Consider the following 19,629-nt stretch of genomic DNA (forward strand, 5'->3'; position numbering starts at 1 on the left):
TATTAATGAACTGTCAGCCCAAAGAAAGTTCAAGAAACTCTGCTGCGGTAAATGCAGCAGGCTGGCACTTCTAATAAAAGTTGGGGTCTTTCAGGAATTAATTACATCAGCCTTACAGAAGGAATTCGTGGAATTGCGAAAGGCAATGGCACAGACCAGCACGGGCTGCCGCTGCAAATGAGGAAGCTCCAGAAGAAACTAATCTTTTCTTTCCTTCCCATTGATATGTAGGATACTGTGGTAGCATAATAGCCAGTCAGCCGCAGGGATGAGTGATGGGGTCCAGATATTCACTGACTAATGAAGATACACATACTTGGAGTTTGAAGTCACTGTACTTTTCATATGCAAAAATCTCCTCCTGGAAGCCGATTTCCTCCTTGGCCAGGGTACTGGCCTCAAGGAGTTCAGAATAACTTGCACAGAGATTATAGGAGAGTCAGGTGGATGCTGCTGTTGTTTATGGAGCAAGGTTTAGAGCGAGGGACAACAGGATCCAGTGACTCAGAGCGGTGTGATTTCTGTCACCCCTCCACAAGTTCTCAGTTCTGTTGGCCCAGCAAGCCCTTTCTGAATTAAAAACTCTGCCTCTGTCCGATGAAGCAATAGAAAGGAATGTTGGGACAAGACAGGAGATTGTTCGGGATTTGTGATCTGGTATCACGCGTTAAGGACTGAATACTTATCTCTGTTCATTCTGCAGTGAAGGTAGGGTGAAAATTTTCTTCTGTAATACGTTTAGACTGAAGGTTTCCAGGCAAACCATTAATCTCTTGAACCTCGGATTTCATAGTTAACCCTTTTGGTTCTGCCCTGAATGTCTTCCTGATAGGGCTTGGTCATCGGAGATTCCATTGATTTATGTGTTAGTGATGAGACACACAACGGACAGAGAACAGCTCTTGGTTGGTTTACCTGGAGGTCTGTTTTCCCCTTTGAGGTCTTAATATAAATCACAGGCTGTTAAACATTTTTTTTTCTTAAAGCTTCACTTGACTTTCACTAGGATTATAAAATACAAGCAGAATAATTCTTTAGCCCTGTGCTGAGATTATTGTCCTGTTTCTTTGGCTTGTCACACCCTTGGGTATTAGCCCATCCATCACCCATCACCCTGCCCTTTCGGACCCTCATAATCCACATGATACTTATCCTTTTGATTAAACAAACGTAATGGCCTTTTCACGAATAATTAATCCGCTGTCACTTTGCTCTTAGCTTCAGGCTTTTAACTTTAATGTTGAGCTATCCAGGCTGTGTTACCTTCCAAAGCCTTACTCCCTCTAGCCGCTTCCCCTCCAAGGTTTAATACAGCTTGAGGAACTGAAGTTCACTATGCTAAGGTTTTTTCCTATAAACTACTGACTTACTCTCATTCTCTCTCTCCCTCTCTCTCTCCCTCTCCTTCTCTCTCTCTCTCTCTCTCTCTCTCTCTCTCTCTCTCTCTCTCTCTCTCTCTCTCTCTCTGTGTGTGTGTGTGTGTAAGTGCAGAAATCAGTGAACTGAAATGAAACCATTTTAGACCCACCAGTCATCGTTTTAGAAAACGTAGAGGCTTGAGCCGTGAAGTGAGAACTCCACTGTGTTTAGAGAAACACCTCTGCCCTGTGCATATGGCCGTGGTTCTAACTATGGATCTTTTCCACAGTGACAATTTATACCAAATGACCTCCCAGCTTGAATGCATGACCTGGAATCAGATGAACCTGGGAGCCACCTTGAAGGGGTAAGGAATTCATCGCTGTTTAAATCATTTTTAGGGTATTATAGCTAATAAAGGGAGCAGAGACCTGGGCCTAGGAAAGCTGGTGTAGCTCACAGTAGCACTCAGAGGCTTTCCTCCCTCGCCCAGTTGGAGGGGTGTGTTTAACATTCCATTTTCAAAAATGGAAGTGGGATGTTTTGGTCTGGAGCAAGGGAACAAGAAATATTGGGAACCCTTAGTGTGTCCTTTCTTTGTTGAATGTTTTAGAATTCTTCAAAGACTTGTGTCCATGAAACTTCTTTGAGTGTTTATGTTTTGCTGGCGCTATTACTGAAGCTCAACCACTGTGTTATCTTATCGAGAAGGGCTTTGCATGTGCAGAGTCTCCGAACTGTACTGGCGTGGTGTTGATTTGAACAATGGGAAGTTAGATGTGTCCACTCCCGGTTGCACTGACAGGTTTTGCTCACGCAAGCTGGACGAGCACTGTAGGGGGAGTGTTGCGGCCAGGCACGCATAACACTTCTCCGCACCTAACACGGAAGCAAGCAAGGCAGGTGGGGCTGGTTTTCAACAGTCACAGAGCTCACGTGTGGTTTCAGACACGGGAGATGTACCCGAGACGGCAGGTGCCCTCCTAGCTCACTGCACCTTGGCTTCCTAACAGGATTCTGGACTCCAGGCACTGTCACCTGAGTTACAGATGAATTAATAAACCCCAGTGAGTCAAATCACTTCCCAAGACCCCATCCAGTTAGCGAGAGAAGTTAGATTCCATGCCTAGATCCGATTCCAAAGCTCAGGCTCTGTCTAGCCTTTCTGGGGCGCCTTTGATCCCACTAGTGGTACCGGGAGCATACTGCAGCACTCTTGGCCAGACCGTTAGCTTCGAAGTTTCTTGTTGGATTCTGGGAGCCAGGGGCTTGCCAGAACCACGCGTCCTCCATTCCCCACCCCTACCTCTTCTTCTCTTCTAGAATGGCTGCTGGGAGCTCCAGCTCAGTGAAATGGACAGAAGGGCAGAGCAAGTGAGTGGACAATGGCTTTGTTGACTGACATCGCGGGCAATGCAGGAGCTAGGCCTAACATGGGGGAGCCAGGGTAGCAGTTGGGAATAGCGACGATCTGTCCCTGCATCAGCCCTCTCCTGGTTTATTGTAGACTTATCACAGACTGTGTGGTATCGGTGATATTTTTCTTATCGACATCCGTGCAAGACAATTAAAAACTCCGTGCAGCAGGAACCCTGCTCACTTCCTTGTTTCGCAGAGCACTCTATTTGTGGCATCAAATGTGTCATTGCACGCTGGGCAGGTCTTTCTCCCAGCCTTAGTTTATTTAATCTTGCTTTTCTCCATAACTTTACGTTTTTCCTGGGAGAACTGACTCTACCCTGTGTCTATGGGCAGGTTTTGCAGAGACATTCGTTCCCACTCATTCTGTTCTTAAACTTCTCAATCCCAGCCCTATAGCCCACAATCTGGGACATTTCCGGGACCATTTCTTTTGATTTTGTTTTCTCTGCTTAAACAGCAGGATCCACCTGTGTTTCCTTTCTTCCTATCTTGGTTCTGTCTTTATTGAATCTCCGCCAGCAATCAGAGGAGTCACTTTTTTGTCTTCTGAGGCCTCTCCCTGTCCTTCAATTTTTATGCTATCGTATCCAACTTTCTACTTCTTCTCTGTGGATCTGAAAAAAGCAAAACAAAAGCCTCTATACCTTTGAGACATTTCTCTCTCCGTTAACTTCTTTTCTCGGATTCCATCCTTCACCATTCAGAATTTAGCAATTCTTTCTTGATGAAATGCCAGAGTGTGATTGTAAAGTAAGCAGTAAGTTTTAATTATGAAATATTCTTGTCAGGCAGTAGTGGCACATAGCCTTTAATCCCAGCACTCGGGAGGTAGAGGCAGGCAAATCTGTGAGTTCGAGGCCAGCCTGGAATACAAAGTAAGTTTCATGACAGACAGGTCTATGTAAAGAGATTCTGTCTCACTCCCACCCTAAATATTCTATTTGTATTTTACTTGATGGGTGTTTTGCCTGCATGTCTGCGCACGACATGTTTGCAGTGCCCACACTGGCCAGAAGAGGGCATTAGATCTCTTGCAAGTGGTGTTAGAAATGGTTGTGAGCTGCCACATGGGTGGTGGAAATTAACCTGTGCCCTCCGGAAGGAGGGCAAGCAGTGCTCTTAACTGATGAGCCAACTTTGCAGCTCCTTTTTGCCCATTTTTTTAAATTCCCCCATGTCCCTCGTGTGCCGCCTTCTGTCATTCTCTGCATTATTGCCTTGTGATAGGTTCTCTTCCCTGACGGGGAAAGTTCGCCCGTTTTGATCAGGCCAGCAGCCCAGCAAGCTCTCAGAACCTGCCTGTCTCTGGCTCCAATGATGGGATTATAGGCGCATGCTGACATGCCTGGGTTTTTGTGTTGAGAGCTCGGTCTTCATGCTTGCAGAGACCTGTTGCGTCATCTCCTGAGGCAAGAAATGCATTTTTAAAGTGGGTTCCTAGGACAAGACATTTCTGGGGAGTCCTTTCTGAGCATAAGTTCTCCATTTTGAAAACTTCTATTTCCAGCGTCTTGTTCTGTCTACTTTGTGTTTGTTTGAAGACCATTTCTTTGTGTATCCTCCACGGCTGCTGACTTCCTAAGGCTGCTGACAAACCTCAGCTACCCTGCTGGCCTCTGTTTTGTCTCTTCCGAAGAAAATAGCCTGCAAAATGGAGAAACACATCAACCTTGACTGTGGTCCAAGTTATTAGAACAAGGAGGAAGTTACTCTCTGGGGACTGGGTAGGGGGAATGGGAAATCCAACACAATAGAAACTCCAAAGGAGCGCTGAGCAGAATCAATGTCCCTTTGCTAGTCCAAGAAGTTCACGGACTGTTGGGAACACGCAGTGTTTGACCTGTGGATGCTGGAAAGGAAAAGCCCAGAAGACTCCCGAGCAGTGATGTATGGGGGAAACAAAGTTGTGTGTTTTGGTGGGGCCAAGGCTGTCAGAGCTGGAGAAAATCCCCATCAGACATGGCCTCATCCCTGAGAACCTCTGCCAAAAGAGATAGCGGAGGCTCTGGCTGGGAGCTCCAGCTCTGCGCTGCACCTTCCCTCGGCGCAGGCGCGTGTAATACCTGTCCCGGAGATTTACTTCTTGGAAGCAGATAACCTGCTCTTAAGTAGCTCCTGGTGCTTCAGATGCCAAAGCAAAGGTGGGGAGCCGCGATTCCAGGAACACGAGCAGCTCTGTGAACAGAACGTTCTGGAGCTTGCTCTTCCACCCCTGCACCCAAGCTGTTTGCCCCCCACCCCCACTTACAAAGAGCCCTCTTTATGCTGCGGTAGCAGTACCCTCCCTCAGGTCTGCGTTTCTGGGATGGAACTCGGTTCTCATGCATGCTGAGAAAGTTTTCTGCCACTGAGTGGCAGCTCAAATTCCCATCTTTGTTTTTGCCTCGCTTTGGACCTGGCTGAGGTCTGTTAGATCTACTCTCTGAGGAATGGGTTTCTGGAGTCCGAGACTGGAGACAGAGATTCAAAGTTTAGTGCGGTGTCCTTGTCCCTCTGGCTACAAGAGGACAGGAAGACTTGTTCTGCTTTCTTGTTCTTACCTCCCACCCCCTTTTCTCTTTGAGCATTTACCTGTTAGTGCATTTAATTTTTAGGTTCTTTAAGTAGTTGTGGAAACCAGAGCATTCAGGAAAAGGAGTAATATGGGATGGCAACTCCCCCAATCCAGTAACCCAGAGGTTATTAATATTGTGTTGAACATGCTATCCTTTCTCTGTGTACATTTACCCCTGTGCCATTATCCTTCTTAAAGAAATGGTTGATTCCAGCTATTGAGTCCAGTAAACGCATATTGACAAACCATCTCAAAACTGGAGTTTTAAACCTCATGGGGGGTGTTGATTATTGGGAAACAGTCCCCTCAAATTATCTCTAATTTAAAAATATCTTTTGGCAAGCAGCCTACTGTGTTTCTAACTGTTCAGTTTTAAGGTGAGAATATGGTCATCTCGTAAACATGAGGGGGATATGGCAGGTTTGTTTAGATCAGGGTAAGCAAGGAAAGATGGGAAAGGGAGGTGGTACCTGGGGGACAAGCTGGAAATGAGGATCATGGCGGTTTCCACACTCGAAGACGAAGTGAAGTTAATGAGAACTCCGATGGGTGGGGTGGGGAGAATGAACTATATATTACAGGGAGAGAGGGTTCACCAGACGAGGGAAGGATATGTCATGACCCAAGGCATATTTCAGATCCAGTTCCTCCTGGCCTTTCTGAGACCCCCCTACCCACCATTTATCCTTCTCACTGTCGTCTGCCCAAGACAAGATAATAATCTCCAGCTAGGAAAATCAAATACTGATGTAGAGTGTGCACTGTTAAAAAGCTGTCCAGAGGGTTCTCAGAAACCAGGGGCTACTGCATATTTTACAGTAGGTGTTTGTCTACGCAAAACAAACGTGTTTATTTGCCTTAGCTTTCTTCCCAACTCCTCCGTTTTGAAGAAAAGCCACAGGTGCAGTGCTCTGTGGTGAGATTTTGTTTGTGCTGTGACAAGGCTTGCCTGAGGATCAGAGTGTGGAGCTAGCCACACTAGCTAGCCATAGAGGCCAGGCAGTGGTGGCACACACTTTTAATCCCAGCATTTGGGAGACAGAGGCAGATGGATCTCTGTGAGTTCAAGACTACTCTGGGCCACACACCATTGATCTAGTCTAAAAAAGAAACAGAGCCAAACAAGCGGTGGCGACTCACACCTTTAATCCCAGCGCTAGGGAGGTGGAGACAGGAAGGGCTATGGCAGGGCAGAGAGAGGAATAAAAGGCAGGAGGAGATAGGAACTCAAGGCATTCAGTCTGAGCACTTATAGAGACAAGATACCTTTTTGGTCTAAGGATTTCACAGAGGTAAGAACTTTAGTGGCTGGTTGCTTTACTTCTCTGATCTTTCAGCGTTCACCTCCTAATGTCTGACTCCGGAGTTTTATTGTTAAGATTAATCAGCCTCATGCTACAGTGCTGCATAAAGCAAGGATGCTTTCTTTACCTACAATGAAATCAGTTTCCTCCCCTTGATTAGGAAATAACACATTTCTCATTAAAAATAATTCATATGGTTCTAAAACATTATAAAGAAATCACCTGTCATCTCACCACCTTGATCATTTTTAAAAGCATCTATTTATTGGGTGTGTATCTGCAGAAAGAAAGTGCTGGAATCATTTCTGTATTAGCAGTAGTTATCCCTGGATGGATTGGAGCGAGCTGGGGAAAGTGGTGTAGTTCATGGGTAGTGTGCTTGTCTAGATGACTGAGAGCTAAGGGGAGGAGATAGTACACTCACAGGAGTCAGCTCACAGGACAACTTCTTCAGGCAGGTCTACACAAAGGGAACAAAGACACAAAGACAAGGGTTCTTGTTGATCGGGGAAGCAGGTCAGGAGAGGGTGGTTTTCTTTCTTAAAAAACAAGCAAACAAACAAACAAACTTGTTTTTCTGGGCAGTGGTGGCACACACCTTTAATGCCAGCACTTGGGAGGCAGAGGTGGGTGAATCTCTGTGAGTTTGAGGCCAGTCTGATCTACAAGAGTTAGTTCCAGGACAGCTAGGGCTGTTACACAGAGAAACCCTGTCTCGAAAAACAAATCAAAACAAAACAACAACAATGACAACAAACTTGTTTTAATTTATAGGTAAAAGCAAGCATAGCACATTTGTTTGCTGATGGGAATGATCAATAAGATCAAATGGTGTAAGATGGAATCTCAGAGTTGTTTTGATTTACAATTCTCTGATGGCTAAGAATGTTAAGCATTTTCTTAAGGGTCTTTCAGGCATTTTAGATTCTTCTGTTGAGAGTTCTCTGTTTAGGTTTGTACTCTTTTTTTTTTTATTGGATTATGTGCTCTTTTGATGGCCAATTTCTTGAGTTCTTTGTATATTTTGGAGATTAGTCCTCTGTCTGATGTTGTGTTGGTAAAGATATTTTCCCATTTTGTAGGAGATCAGTCTTCTGTCTGATGTGAGGCTAGTGAAGATCTTATTCTGTCTTGTGGACTGTGTCCGTTGCTTTACAGAAGCTTTTCAGTTTCAAGAGGTCTCATTTATTAATTGTTTCTCTCAGTGTCTGTGTTTCTGGGGTTATATTTAAGAAATGGCAAAGATCAAAAACACTGATGACATCTTATGCTGGAGAGGTTGTGGGAAAAAGGGAACACTCTTGCATTGCTGGTAGGAGTGCAAGCTGGTACAGCCCTTTTGGATGTCAGTGTGGTGATTTCTCAGAAAATTAGGAAACAACCTTCCTCAAGACCCAGCAATACCACTTTTGGGTATATACCCAAAGGATGCTCAATTGTACCACAAGGACATGTGCTCAACTATGTTCATAGCAGCATTGTTTGTCATAGCCAGAAACTGGAAACAACCTAAATGCCCCTCAACTGAAGAATGGATAAGGAAAATGTGGTACATTTACACACTGGGGTACTACACAGCAGAAAAAATAATGATATCTTGAAATTTGAGGGTAAATGGATGGAGATAGAACATCATATTGAGTGAAGTAACCCAGACCCAGGAAGACAATTACCACATGTACTCACTCATAAGTGGTTTTCAGACATAAAGCAAAGAAAACCAGCCTACAAATCACAATCCCAGAGAACCTAGACAACAATGAGAACCCTAAGAGAGACATACATGGATCTAATCTACATGGGAAGTAGAAAAAGATCTCCTGAGTAAATTGGGAGCATGGGGATAATGGGGAAGGGTTGAAGGGGAGGGGAGAGGAAGGGAGGGGAGCAGAGAAAAATGTAGAGCTCAATAAAATCAATTAAAAAAAGATCAAATGGATGCTGGAAGGGAATGTTGGAGCAATGCAGGTGAAAGGGAGGAGACTGGGCTCCCTAGGCTCTGCAGAGTGGCTGTAGGTAGAAGCTGGGATGGTTCATCTGCTGTAGAATTACTTTCCGAGTGCACTTCATTTTTGCAAAGTCTTTTCCTTGTCTTATATACTGTAGATATTTTCTCTTCTATTTTGACTCTTGTCAATGGCTACTTTCCTCCTGTTAAAGATCTTTAATACATGTTATAGGACAAATCTTAATCCCTTTGAGAGTATGAGTCACTTGAATTATTACATAGAATTTCCTTTGTTTCTTTGTCTTGGGGTTTTTGTTTGCTTGCTTTTCTGTCCTGGAGATGGAACCCAGGGCTTCCTGCATGCCAGGTGAGCATGCTACTTCGGGGACACCCTCACTGGCCCATTTCTTGTGCTACACAAGGCCATTTTGAAAGGCGGATCAGATGAGAGGTTTTTTTTTTTAATTTTCACCCCCACACCTTCATTGCAACTGGAAATTGAAGAGTTCCAGTTTCCAGAACCCTGTACTGATTCAGAACCCGAGTTTTGAAGACCATTGGTTCTTTTCTGGATGTTTTGCATACGGTTGGAGTAGCTTTTCTCAGATGAAAGAGAGCATGAGCAAGTTGGATGTGTTTCTTTGAGAACCAAGACAAAAAGATTCCTCTTCATCTTTCCGATCACCCAAGATGAGGGTTTCATCTATTATTTAGTTTTAGGGGACTGCTATCCAGGTGGAGCCAGTAAAAACATCTGGCCATAGAGTCAATCCACTGAGAATACAGAATAACCCAGCAAGATAGATGAAGTAGGGAATCTAATAAATTAGCCCCCACTGCCAGCGATGTATACGGGAAGTCCAAATATTTCTTGTGTGGTCTGATGATGTGGTCTGGGAGACTATGGGTTCCTGTGTTTGTGTGATTATGTAGGAAGGAAAGTTCCATCTCAAAGTGTTCTCCGGGGCATCCAGGGCCAGTAGAAGCTAGATAGTAGTGTATCTTTTAGCTTTGTTCTGAGTGTGAAATATGATGAGATCATCTGGGAGAAGTTTGAGTACCATTACGTGTGCTGAGGATTTCGATGGTTCATAAGGACTGATTTATATAGTGAGAGTCTAGTTATTAACCACCGAGTCCGTGTCCTTTATCAAACAGTGACCGAGGACTGGGCTGCACGGCAAACGGAGACCAATGAACCATATCCACCAGAAACTTTTAAAAGGGAAATCTAGTCAAGGTTTAGCATTAACAGCATGGATGGTAGAAATAGGCATTTCTAAGTGGTAAAAAATGTAAAGAATCTGTATCCCAATTATCTTTAGGTGGCTATTAGGTCATGCTCTTTTACACAGGTAGAATCCTAGGTGCGACTGATATATGTCAAAGAGAGAATTCATTAAGTTTTTTTATTGTATTTTTAAAATGTTGATTTATTATTTTTTACATATGTGTACATGTGCATGTGCGTGCAGGTGCCTTCAGAGTCCAGTAGAGGGCGCTGGATCTTTCACAGTTGGAATTATGGGTAGTTATGAGCTGCCTTACATGGGTGCAGGGAACTGAGCTCTGGTTCTCTTAACCACTGAGCCATTTCTCCAGCCCCAGTTTTATTTTATTTTGAAAACCTTGTGTGGATTCAGAGTTTGGGCAGCCATAGGAACAGTGTTCTGTTGTCACCTGTCTCTCCCCAGTCTGTATCGGTTTCCTTCAGGCTCTCCACTGTGGCTTTGGATTCTGGCACCCATAGCTTCTCGAGGAGAATGATTTTCTATTGGTGCTTTAGCAAAAAATCTCAGGAGAGGATCTTGGTTTGGCATGGATTGGTCATCTGACTGGGAATGCAGCGGTATGGTTGGTGAGGTCTTGGCCAGGTACTGTCTCTCGGAGGCTGAGAATGTGGTTAGAAGAGGGGGCTCCTGGAATGATACAGAAGACTCTAAGGGTGCTGGGATGTCTGTGGGCAGCAAAACAAGAGATATTCAATGAAGAAGTTTTAAAAGCCAGGCCTGGTAATGGTTGTGTGTGTGTGTGTGTGCGCGCGTGTGTGTGTGTGCTTGTTCTCCAGAAGTCAAGCTGGACGCCACAGGATGTATAGGCAGGGTGGAGGAGGAGTGAAGGATAGTACAGGGTAGGCTTTCTAAGTCTCACAATAAAAAACACCGAAGGCTGGGCATGGTGGTGCGCGCCTTTAATCTTAGCACTCAGGAGACAGAGGCTGGCAGAACTCTGAGTTCAAGGTCACCCTAGTCCACAGAGCATATTCCAAGTCAGCTAGTGTTACACAGAAAAAGAATCCTGTCTAAAACAAAACAACAGCAAAAAAAGTGCCCAACTTTACACAAAGAGGCCCAGGCAACATGGAATGCTGAGAGCAAGAGAAAAGTCTTCTCCAGAGAGGAGCACACCAATAGTTCATCCAATACCAAATGGTCAGCTCTGAAAACATACATACAAGTAATATGATACAGACTGAAAAAATGTATTTATGGATTTAGGAATATATATGTGTGTACTTATATATGTATGTAACAAAAATTAATGAAAAAAGAGGTTATGAATTTGAAAGAGAGTAAGGAGGGATCTATGGTGGGGTTTTGAGGGAGGAAAAGGAAGGAAAGAATGATGTAATTATATTAGAATTTAAAAAAGAAATAATGAAAAATATTAAATGAGGGGCCAGAGGTAGCTCAACAACTAAGAATGTGTGTTGTTCTTGTAGAGGACTTGGGTTTGGTTTTCAGCACCCATATGGTGAATCACAATCATCTGCACCTCTGGTTCCATGGGATCCAGTCCCTCTTCTGAACCAGATACACATGTGGTACATATTTACACATGCAGGTGAAGCATTCCAGTAAATTAATCTATTTTTAAAAAGCATTGGAAGTGTCTGATGCCCTTTTCTGCCAGGCAGGCATGCATGCAAATAAAGCACTCATATACATAAAACACATACACAAAGAAATCTTTTTAAAAAGTATTTTTAAAAGTATTAAATGGAGGCTGGGTTGTGATGGTGCCTACCTTTAATCCCAGCATTTGAAAGTCAAAGGCAGATGGATCTCTGTGAATCTGAGGCCAACCTGGTCTACAGGCGAGTTCCAGGGCAGACTTGAAGGCTACAGAGAATTTCTTTCTCGCAAAACACAACAACAACAACAACAAAGTATTAAATGGTCTGGCAAATGGCTCAGAGCTTGCTGCCAAGGACCCAAGTTCAATCCCCAGGACTCAAATGGTGGAAAGAGGGAGAGAATCAACTTCCGTCAGTTTTCCTCTGACCTCCATACTTGGGCCTTGTCACTGTTATGTGCATGCATACATGTAAACAAATTAATTAGTATATTACTTTCCCGAAAAGTCAAAAAAAAATCTTTCCTTAATCTTTAAATAGAAATGAATCAACACTTTCTAAGTTAAAACAATAGCCGATTCTTTCCTAAGGCTATTTTTGAGGAAATTCTGTGCTTTTGAATTATCAGATGACAGCACTCTCTTTCTCTTTCTCTCTCCCTCTATTTCTTTCTCTCTCTCTCCCTCACTTCTTCCCTCCCTCTCCCCTACTCCCTTCTGTGTGTGTGTGTGTGTGTGTGTGTAAATTCAGCTGGACTAGCTTGGTTGTTTTACTTTAGGTTTTTATGTTCTGTGCTGTCTAGTAAAAGAAGGCCCATCTCTCTACCCTTCCCTTTCTATGCACAACACTGAATGTTTTTGCATGTGTGCTGTATTTACATGCTTTCCCTTCCCTTTCCTCCACCCAAATCAACCCATTCCCTCCCACGCCCTCTTTCCCAAATTCATGTCCTCTTATTCTTTAATTTTTTCTTATACACACATCTATACATGCAAACTGCTGAGTTCACTTAATGTTGCTCATGTGTTCATATGTATTTACAGCTGATTGTTTGGGATTGAGTCATCTATCAGGGGCTTGTTGCTGGAAAACACTGATTCTCCTGCTCTCAACGGTCATTAATAACCAGTAGCCTTTGCATCTCAGGGTGAGGCCTTGTGAGATTTCCCCCCACCCATATTGGAGTGTCAGTTGGTGTCATGTTAGGATTCTCGCCTATGAGATCTTATCACGGAGAGTTCACGTACGCAGTTTCCCTATCATAATAAAAGACACTGCTTCGCAGCAGACATTTGGTCTTCTGGCTCTTACAATCTTTCCGCTCTTCTTCCGAGCTGTTCCTTGAGCTTTTGGCATAGGGGTTGTGTTATAGATGTATCAATCGGATTTGGGGGTTCTCTGCATCCTGACCAGTGTGTTCAGCATATTAACCAATGTGTTATAGTCACTAGAAAAACTGAACTGAATCTCATAAAGAGAAGAGTGTGGCCGGGCAGTGGTGGCGCACGCCTTTAATCCCAGCACTCGGGAGGAGGAGGCAGGCGGATCTCTGTGAGTTCAAGGCCAGCCTGGTCTACAAGAGCTAGTTCCAGGACAGGCTCCAAAACCACAGAGAAACCCTGTCTCGAAAAATCCAAAAAACAAAAAAACGAGAAGAGTGCGGTTAGATGCCTTTGATCCTAACACCCGTGTAGAACTGTGGAGTCTACTTACCTTGCTTTCAGTGACCAGTCAGACAGGATATAGTAGTGCTCACAGTGATCTAGAAGCTTCTGTGCCAGCTTGTCACTACTTCTAATCATGGATAATCAGGTGTCTCCTCATTTTCCCCGTAAGATCTTGTCTGCATTCATGAAAGTGGCTGTTGAGATTCTTCTGACTACAAGGAGGCTGGCTTTTCACTTGGTGTTGCTCTGTCCTTAAACATTCAGTGGTGACTTCCAGGACCTCCCAGGGTTGGTGCCCAGGTCCTTTGTCCTGACATGTTCTTAGGACTGATCAGTTTGAGATGGTCGTGGTTCATCATGCGCTGTGGTGAGCAGTCCTTGGGAAGCTTGTGCTGTTTATTTTGACTGTCTTCTCTTGAAGCCTTAGCCCCCGCTGATGTGGGAGATAGCCGGCCAGGTGCTTGGTGGCGGTTCTGCTGGCTTCTGCCGCTGTCAGACTTGTAGCTTCAGACCTTGAGCTCCTGTATCTCTGTAATCAGATAACGAGCTCTAGAGGCTTGACTCCTTGTGGGTCCCTTTATCTTCAGGCAGGGGTAATTCGGTAAGTGATGCAGAACGCAGCTTGGCTCTGTGCTTAACCTTCACCGAAGTCCAGTTTCTTAATGGGGCTCCTTTACTTTTTTGTTATCTGTGAAACTGCACACTAAATGCAGGGGTGATAGGCCCCAGAGCTTGTAGCCAAGCTTATTGTCAATGCCAAAAGGAGACAAGCGCTCACTTGTACCTCTCATAGTTATGTGCTGGGTGTTGAGGAAGGAGGGTGCAGAGAGCCTTCTGAGGAAATTCCATGTTCTGATACACAAGAGCTCCAGGTTGTCTGCACGCTTCCCTCATGAGCTCTGTAGAGGTGAGAAGACGAAGGTGATGATGGCCTCTAAGTGTAGGGTCTTGCACACCGACCTGGCCAATAACTAGAGGTGGGGGAGAAAAACCACAGGCCAAAATGCTTTCTTGTTGAATATTCATATTTAATGCTAATTGCCTTCAAAAAGCTCTTTCTTCTTCTTTTTTCTCTCTTTTTTTTTAAACTTCTTCTGTTGATAAGGGATTTCAGGGAAGCTCTGGTTTTCTTCGTCTGTAAAAGCTCAGTTCCTTTTTATTAATCTTCCCGTGCCTGTAGAATATCAGAATTAATCATTTCTAAAGAAGCTTCTTTTCAAATGTTCTCTTTCCTCAGCCAGACCCCAGTGCAGACAGTTTTAGAAAGAAGAGGGTTTATAATTTGTGTTCTGTGAAGGACACTTTCCTCTTTCTGCAGTTTTCCGAGGAAACAAGTTGATGCCCTCTAAGGCTGTGTAGAAAAGCAGACTGTCTCGGTGCACACTTTATGCCTGTGAAAGCTGCTTCAGGGGATGAAGGCACCAGGCACGTGCTCTGCTGGTAACCTCTTCTGTGTGGGTAGAAGGAAAGAAACAAAGATTGTTTTTGTGAGACTTGTGCAGTTTGGACTGCTCATCCCCTGTAAGTAGGACACTTGCAGCAATTAGCATTGCATGTTCTCTCTCTGTACCTCCCCCCCTCCCCGTGTGTGTGTGTGTGTGTGTGTGTGTGTGTGTGTGTGTGTTTATAGGTCAGAATCCAACACCATGCATCTTCCTCAATCACTACCCACTTACCTTTTAAGACAGGCTTTCTAGTGAACCTGGAGCTCTCTGATTCAGCTAGGCTGGCTGTCAGCGAGTTCCAGGAATCCTCCTGCCTCTACCTCCCTAAGGGCTTTGATTGCAGGTAAACTTTGGCATGCTGGCTTTACATATTTATTTATTTGTGCATCAGTGCTGGAGAGCTAAGGTCAGATCTTCATGCTTCTGCAGCAATTATTTTACTGACTGATCCACCTCTCTACCCAGCTAAATACGGTCTCACAGCAGAAGCGGCAGTGTGCTCAACTCAACTTGTTGTACCCATTCCCTTTTCCTTCCCCTTTTCCCTGGCTATGCTGTAGAATATCAACATGGCCTATTTGATCCAGACCACGGAGGAAAGAGCTGGAGGTCATTCAAGTGTCGTGATGATACGAGATGGATTTGTACCACAAAATTGTTCTGTTAGTTGTAAAGAGAGCAGACATGCACTGGGCTGGACTCAGACCTCAGCTCTGCCATTGCCCTTCCCTGACTTTGGACACATAACTCAACTTCTCCTTAAACCTCAGAATATTTTGTAATGCAATGACAGTGGTAACTATGAAAGCAACAGTGAACATTTATTTAATGTTTGTTCTGTTCCAAGTGTTGCACAATGCTTTCCTGATCTGGGTTGGGTTTCCAGCGGCCATATAGGGCTGGCGTTGTTATTTCCACTTTTCAAGGAACGGGGGCCAGGGAGACTAAGTCCGTGGAGTAAGGTGATGGGTTTAAAACCCTTAAAGGCATCTTTAATGGTTTCCAGGGTTTACTCAAGATCAAAAATACAAATTTTATCAATCTCCATCACCAGACGCATATGAACCGCATATGGAGTAAATATTTTTTTATGAGTGTGGGTCACCGAGTGTTGACAAACACCGAACTCCTGGATATTGTTGGGATATGGTTACTCAGTGATACTTAACTTTTGCTTCCTGAATAGTTCATCCCTTTAATCTTCAAACGAAACTGAAAAATAGGTTATTAGCTTCATCCTGCAAATGCTGAATCTTGGATACAGAAACAATGAGATGACTCACTAGCCACGGGGGCGGGGAATGTTATAAGTGGGCTTGGGACTTAGACTTTCAGATTTAAGAACAGTGTGTTCACAGAGGAATCTGGAGATGTATAATCCAGATCAATTTAACTTTTTAACTGTATCTGTAAGAACTGGAACACACTAGTTCCCTCGGTGTGATAGGCTAAATACCTAGAGATACCCAGATTCTAATTTCTGAAGCGGTGCATGTCACCTTATGTGGCCACAGTTGTAGTGATTCTGCTAAGGTATTAAGTTGGCAATGGTGGGTTGCTCCTGGACTGTCTGGGTGGGTTCGGTTGTCTACATGCAAGCACCAGTGTTGCTATGAGAGGGCGGCAGTGGGAAACTTAACTACAGAAGAACAGCAGGAGGCAGAGAGAGAGGGTACAGTGTGCAAAAAAGGGACCAAGACACATGCGCAGATACCAGAAACAGAAAAAGACAAGGGAGGAAACTCCCCTCTCAGAGTCGCTGAAAGAAAGGAGCCCACACATTCTTTCAAGTTTTCAGGGGTTGAAGGAGCCTGGTGCCTAGTTTTCAAAGCATCATGCACATCTCCACTTTTATTTAATTGACATTCAGGAGAAAACAGCAGAATCAAGATGGGAAATTTTGGGTTGATAATTTATGCTTCGCTACTCAGCCTTGGAAATAGAGGATGCAGATTGGTAGCTCTTAGGTCAGACATAGGTTTTAAAAGTGAATTTATTTGTAAGAATGCAAAATTTATAAAATCATGGAAAAGTCTCAAGGATGGGGAGAGATGCCAGCACAGGGTTCATGGGGCCAGTGGCGGCCAGCAGAGATGTGACACAGGCTATGTGGCTGAGGTCCCTCTCTGCTGGGGTGTCATTGGTTCCTCAGGGTCTTCATAGTTTTCTTCTACCAATTTTCTTGGACCCTTTATGAATATTTGAGTTTGTGTCTTTGCTTTAAGCAAAATAGAAGCAAGCCCTCATTTTGTCATCAAACAATTCCCCTCTTGTCCATTACTCTGCAAACTCAGAGCCTAAAAGAGATGGAGAAAAAGCTAAGATAGGTGAGCGCCTTGAATTTCAAGTGGGAAAAAGCCATTGTGTTCTGGAAACTTGGAGCAGTAAGGGAGATTACCAAGCTGGATCTTTCAGAGAATTCGAAGAAGAAAAATGGACCAGTAAGAACCAGTTACTCAGTCATATACAAGACCCAAAGCCAAGTCTGCTCCTTTTTTTTTTGTGGTAGAATTATCATTCTGAGAGTTGAAGGTAATTGATATAGTGAATCTGTATTACAAAGAGATATTTTGATAGTTCTTTTAGAACTTCTATGGGCATGATACAGAGGGAGTAAATGCCTTATAGATAGATGGTTTATCATTGGTTGGACAATAATGCCAAAGATGATCTAAAATGTCCTTGTCAACCTAGCGAGTGACTTCTAGAGCAGAGTGTAATTTTTCAGCCTTGGAAAAGTAACAACATCACCCAAGTTTCTTCTTTCCTACCTTCACCTGCCTGTATCAAACCCACCAGCTTTCTTCCCACCAGACCCATAGATGCCTATTCCATCTTACTGCAAATCCCTGTGGCCTCCCTTGTGATATGAGCCGTGATCACTGTTCTCTTTTTCTCTGTCATTCAGTTGAGTCAAATATCTTATTTTTAACAGGCAGATTAAGAGGTGGCAAAAAAAATAGGAACAGTGTTTTATAAAGCAACACCTTCTTAGCCTGAGGAAGGCCTGGTTTGCTCATGCTTGGCTCACGTACTGCGCCATGTATACATCTCCCTTGCCTTCCCCTCGTTATCTGGGTTGGGCGGTAGGGAAGCTTTGTGTTCTTTTCCAGCCTGAAGAAGGAACCCCTTGGTTAATTGCCATGCTGGGGCCCATACTCTGTGTTAGAACCCGCTCCTGCATCTCAGCTCTGTAATAACACCTTCTGTCTCCAGGTTGTTTGGGATTCTTCTTTCTGGAATGTGCAACCTTCCTCTAGGAAATCTTCACCGCGACTCTTACACGTCTTGCCATTCTTGGCAGGCTTTGTAGATCCGGGCCTTTGTGAGGTCTACCCTCACACTGATTTGGTTTGCTTTACTCACAGCAGAGTCATGGGCTGAGGTAAGGAGAGTTATCCTGGTATAAAACTTGGTTTCATCCAAGCCAGCAGGTGGGTTTCACATTCTGTGGTTGCATTGACCCCCATCGTCTTCATGAGCCTTTCTGTCTCAGGGTAACTTCTGCCCTGACAGACTGTACCTTATTTACATGTGTGATATTTTTCTATAATAGTTTCCTTCAAATTGTACCACAGAGAGATCTTCTGGAGTCCCATCACCTCAATATCCCTGAAAAATAGTTGACATGTATTATATAACATATACCATGCATCAGCACCTCTTGTGTGCATACGTGTCTATGAATATGCATTTGGGGTGCATGTGTATGCTCACGGAGACCAGAGGACATCAAAGTGGTTCCTGGAGAATCATCTATGTTGTTTTTTTGAGACAGGGTCTCTTTATCAGCTTGGAGTTTGCTGATTAGTTCAGACTGGCTGGTCAGTGAGCTCCAGAGATCCAGCTGTCCCTACCTCCCCAGGCTGGTCTTCCAAGCACATATCACCATGCTTGATTTTTTACATGACTTCTGGGGATTGAACTCAGTTTCTCCTGCTTGCATGGCATATGCTTTGCTGACTGAGCTCTTACCTCAGCCCTGGAGAGATGCTTTTCAGATGTAGAGATGATATGAGATTGGGGATAGAAAACAAATGTTTTGGAAGCCAAATCCAGAGTCTGAAAGATTTCAGCAGCTGGGCATGACTCGCTGGGATGAGTCGGATAGAATTTAAAATACGATTCCTACCTAAAACAAAGATGGATCCCTGCCTCAGTTCACGGTAGTTAGGGATGGAGATTTTATTAGACTGGGAAAGAGCACCGTGGCTGGAGTGCAGTGGGGCTATTCATTCTCAGTCATGCTAGAAGCACTAAACCGAGCAACCCAAGCCCAAGGCATGAGCCCTGCTGGACTGTGGACCACAGCCTCAGTGATATGTGCTTGACGAAAGTATTGATTCTGAGTTATTTAGATGGAATCCCTTCAGATGAGGCCCGCTTCTCTAGCCTCTTGCATTCATGTTATAGTCCTAATTCTAAACTCTTTAGACCCCGTTTCACCCTGTTATGGCCGACACAGCCTGTAGCCTGGAAGACTATACTTAAGAACCGTAAGATTAGCATGTGGAAGGGGATTTAGACTCAGGCCATACTGGGGATGTTTATGGGCTATGTGCTTACTCTGATTACTAAGGATACAACACGCAGAAAGAAGAGCAGACTCTGTACTCAAGGTTCCAGTTTAGTGTTGAGCGGAGGAGATACACAGAAATGGCTGTGACGTAATAACACACCCTCTATGGCTTACCAGAAGGCAGCAGCCAACTGACAGCAAATGAAACAGTCATCATGAGATATACAGACATGGTGTAGTAGGCTAGGGGAACAGAACAGTCACCTCCCTCCCCAAACTGTCCAAAGAAGACAGACCCTTCTTTCTAAAATGTGTGAGCCAGAACTTAATGTGAAACCCTACAGCTGCCGTGGACCTGGACCGTGCGGACGCTACAGCCTTCCTGGCAAACACTTCTCTCTTCCAGGAATTCTTTCCCCTGGGGAGTTAGGGATGAGTGAGCCAGGCCTTCCCTAAGTCCATAAGAGTGGGCCAATGGACTAGGTCACCTGTCTATACCCTGGTCTCCGTTATGCTGAGGCAGAGGGGCAGGGTCTCATCACCTGTCTACGTCC

At 44.3% G+C, this 19,629-nt stretch overlaps 1 protein-coding gene across 4 annotated transcripts in view; it reads left to right on the forward strand.

Moving 5' to 3' along the window:
* Positions 1-19,629, forward strand: part of Wt1 (WT1 transcription factor) — a 44,771-nt gene that overhangs the window by 14,898 nt on the left and 10,244 nt on the right. For 2 of the 4 annotated variants that reach the window (XM_075961632.1, XM_075961633.1), the window contains exons 4-5: positions 1,649-1,726; positions 2,683-2,733. In XM_075961632.1, coding sequence (XP_075817747.1) covers positions 1,649-1,726; positions 2,683-2,733 — 129 coding nt within the window. The remainder of the gene's footprint in view (positions 1-1,648; positions 1,727-2,682; positions 2,734-19,629) is intronic. The other 2 variants (XM_075961634.1, XM_075961635.1) reach the window with 1 other exon arrangement.

The sequence above is a fragment of the Microtus pennsylvanicus genome, chromosome 2 (genome assembly GCF_037038515.1).
Source record: "Microtus pennsylvanicus isolate mMicPen1 chromosome 2, mMicPen1.hap1, whole genome shotgun sequence".
Classification (NCBI taxonomy): Eukaryota; Metazoa; Chordata; class Mammalia; order Rodentia; family Cricetidae; genus Microtus; species Microtus pennsylvanicus.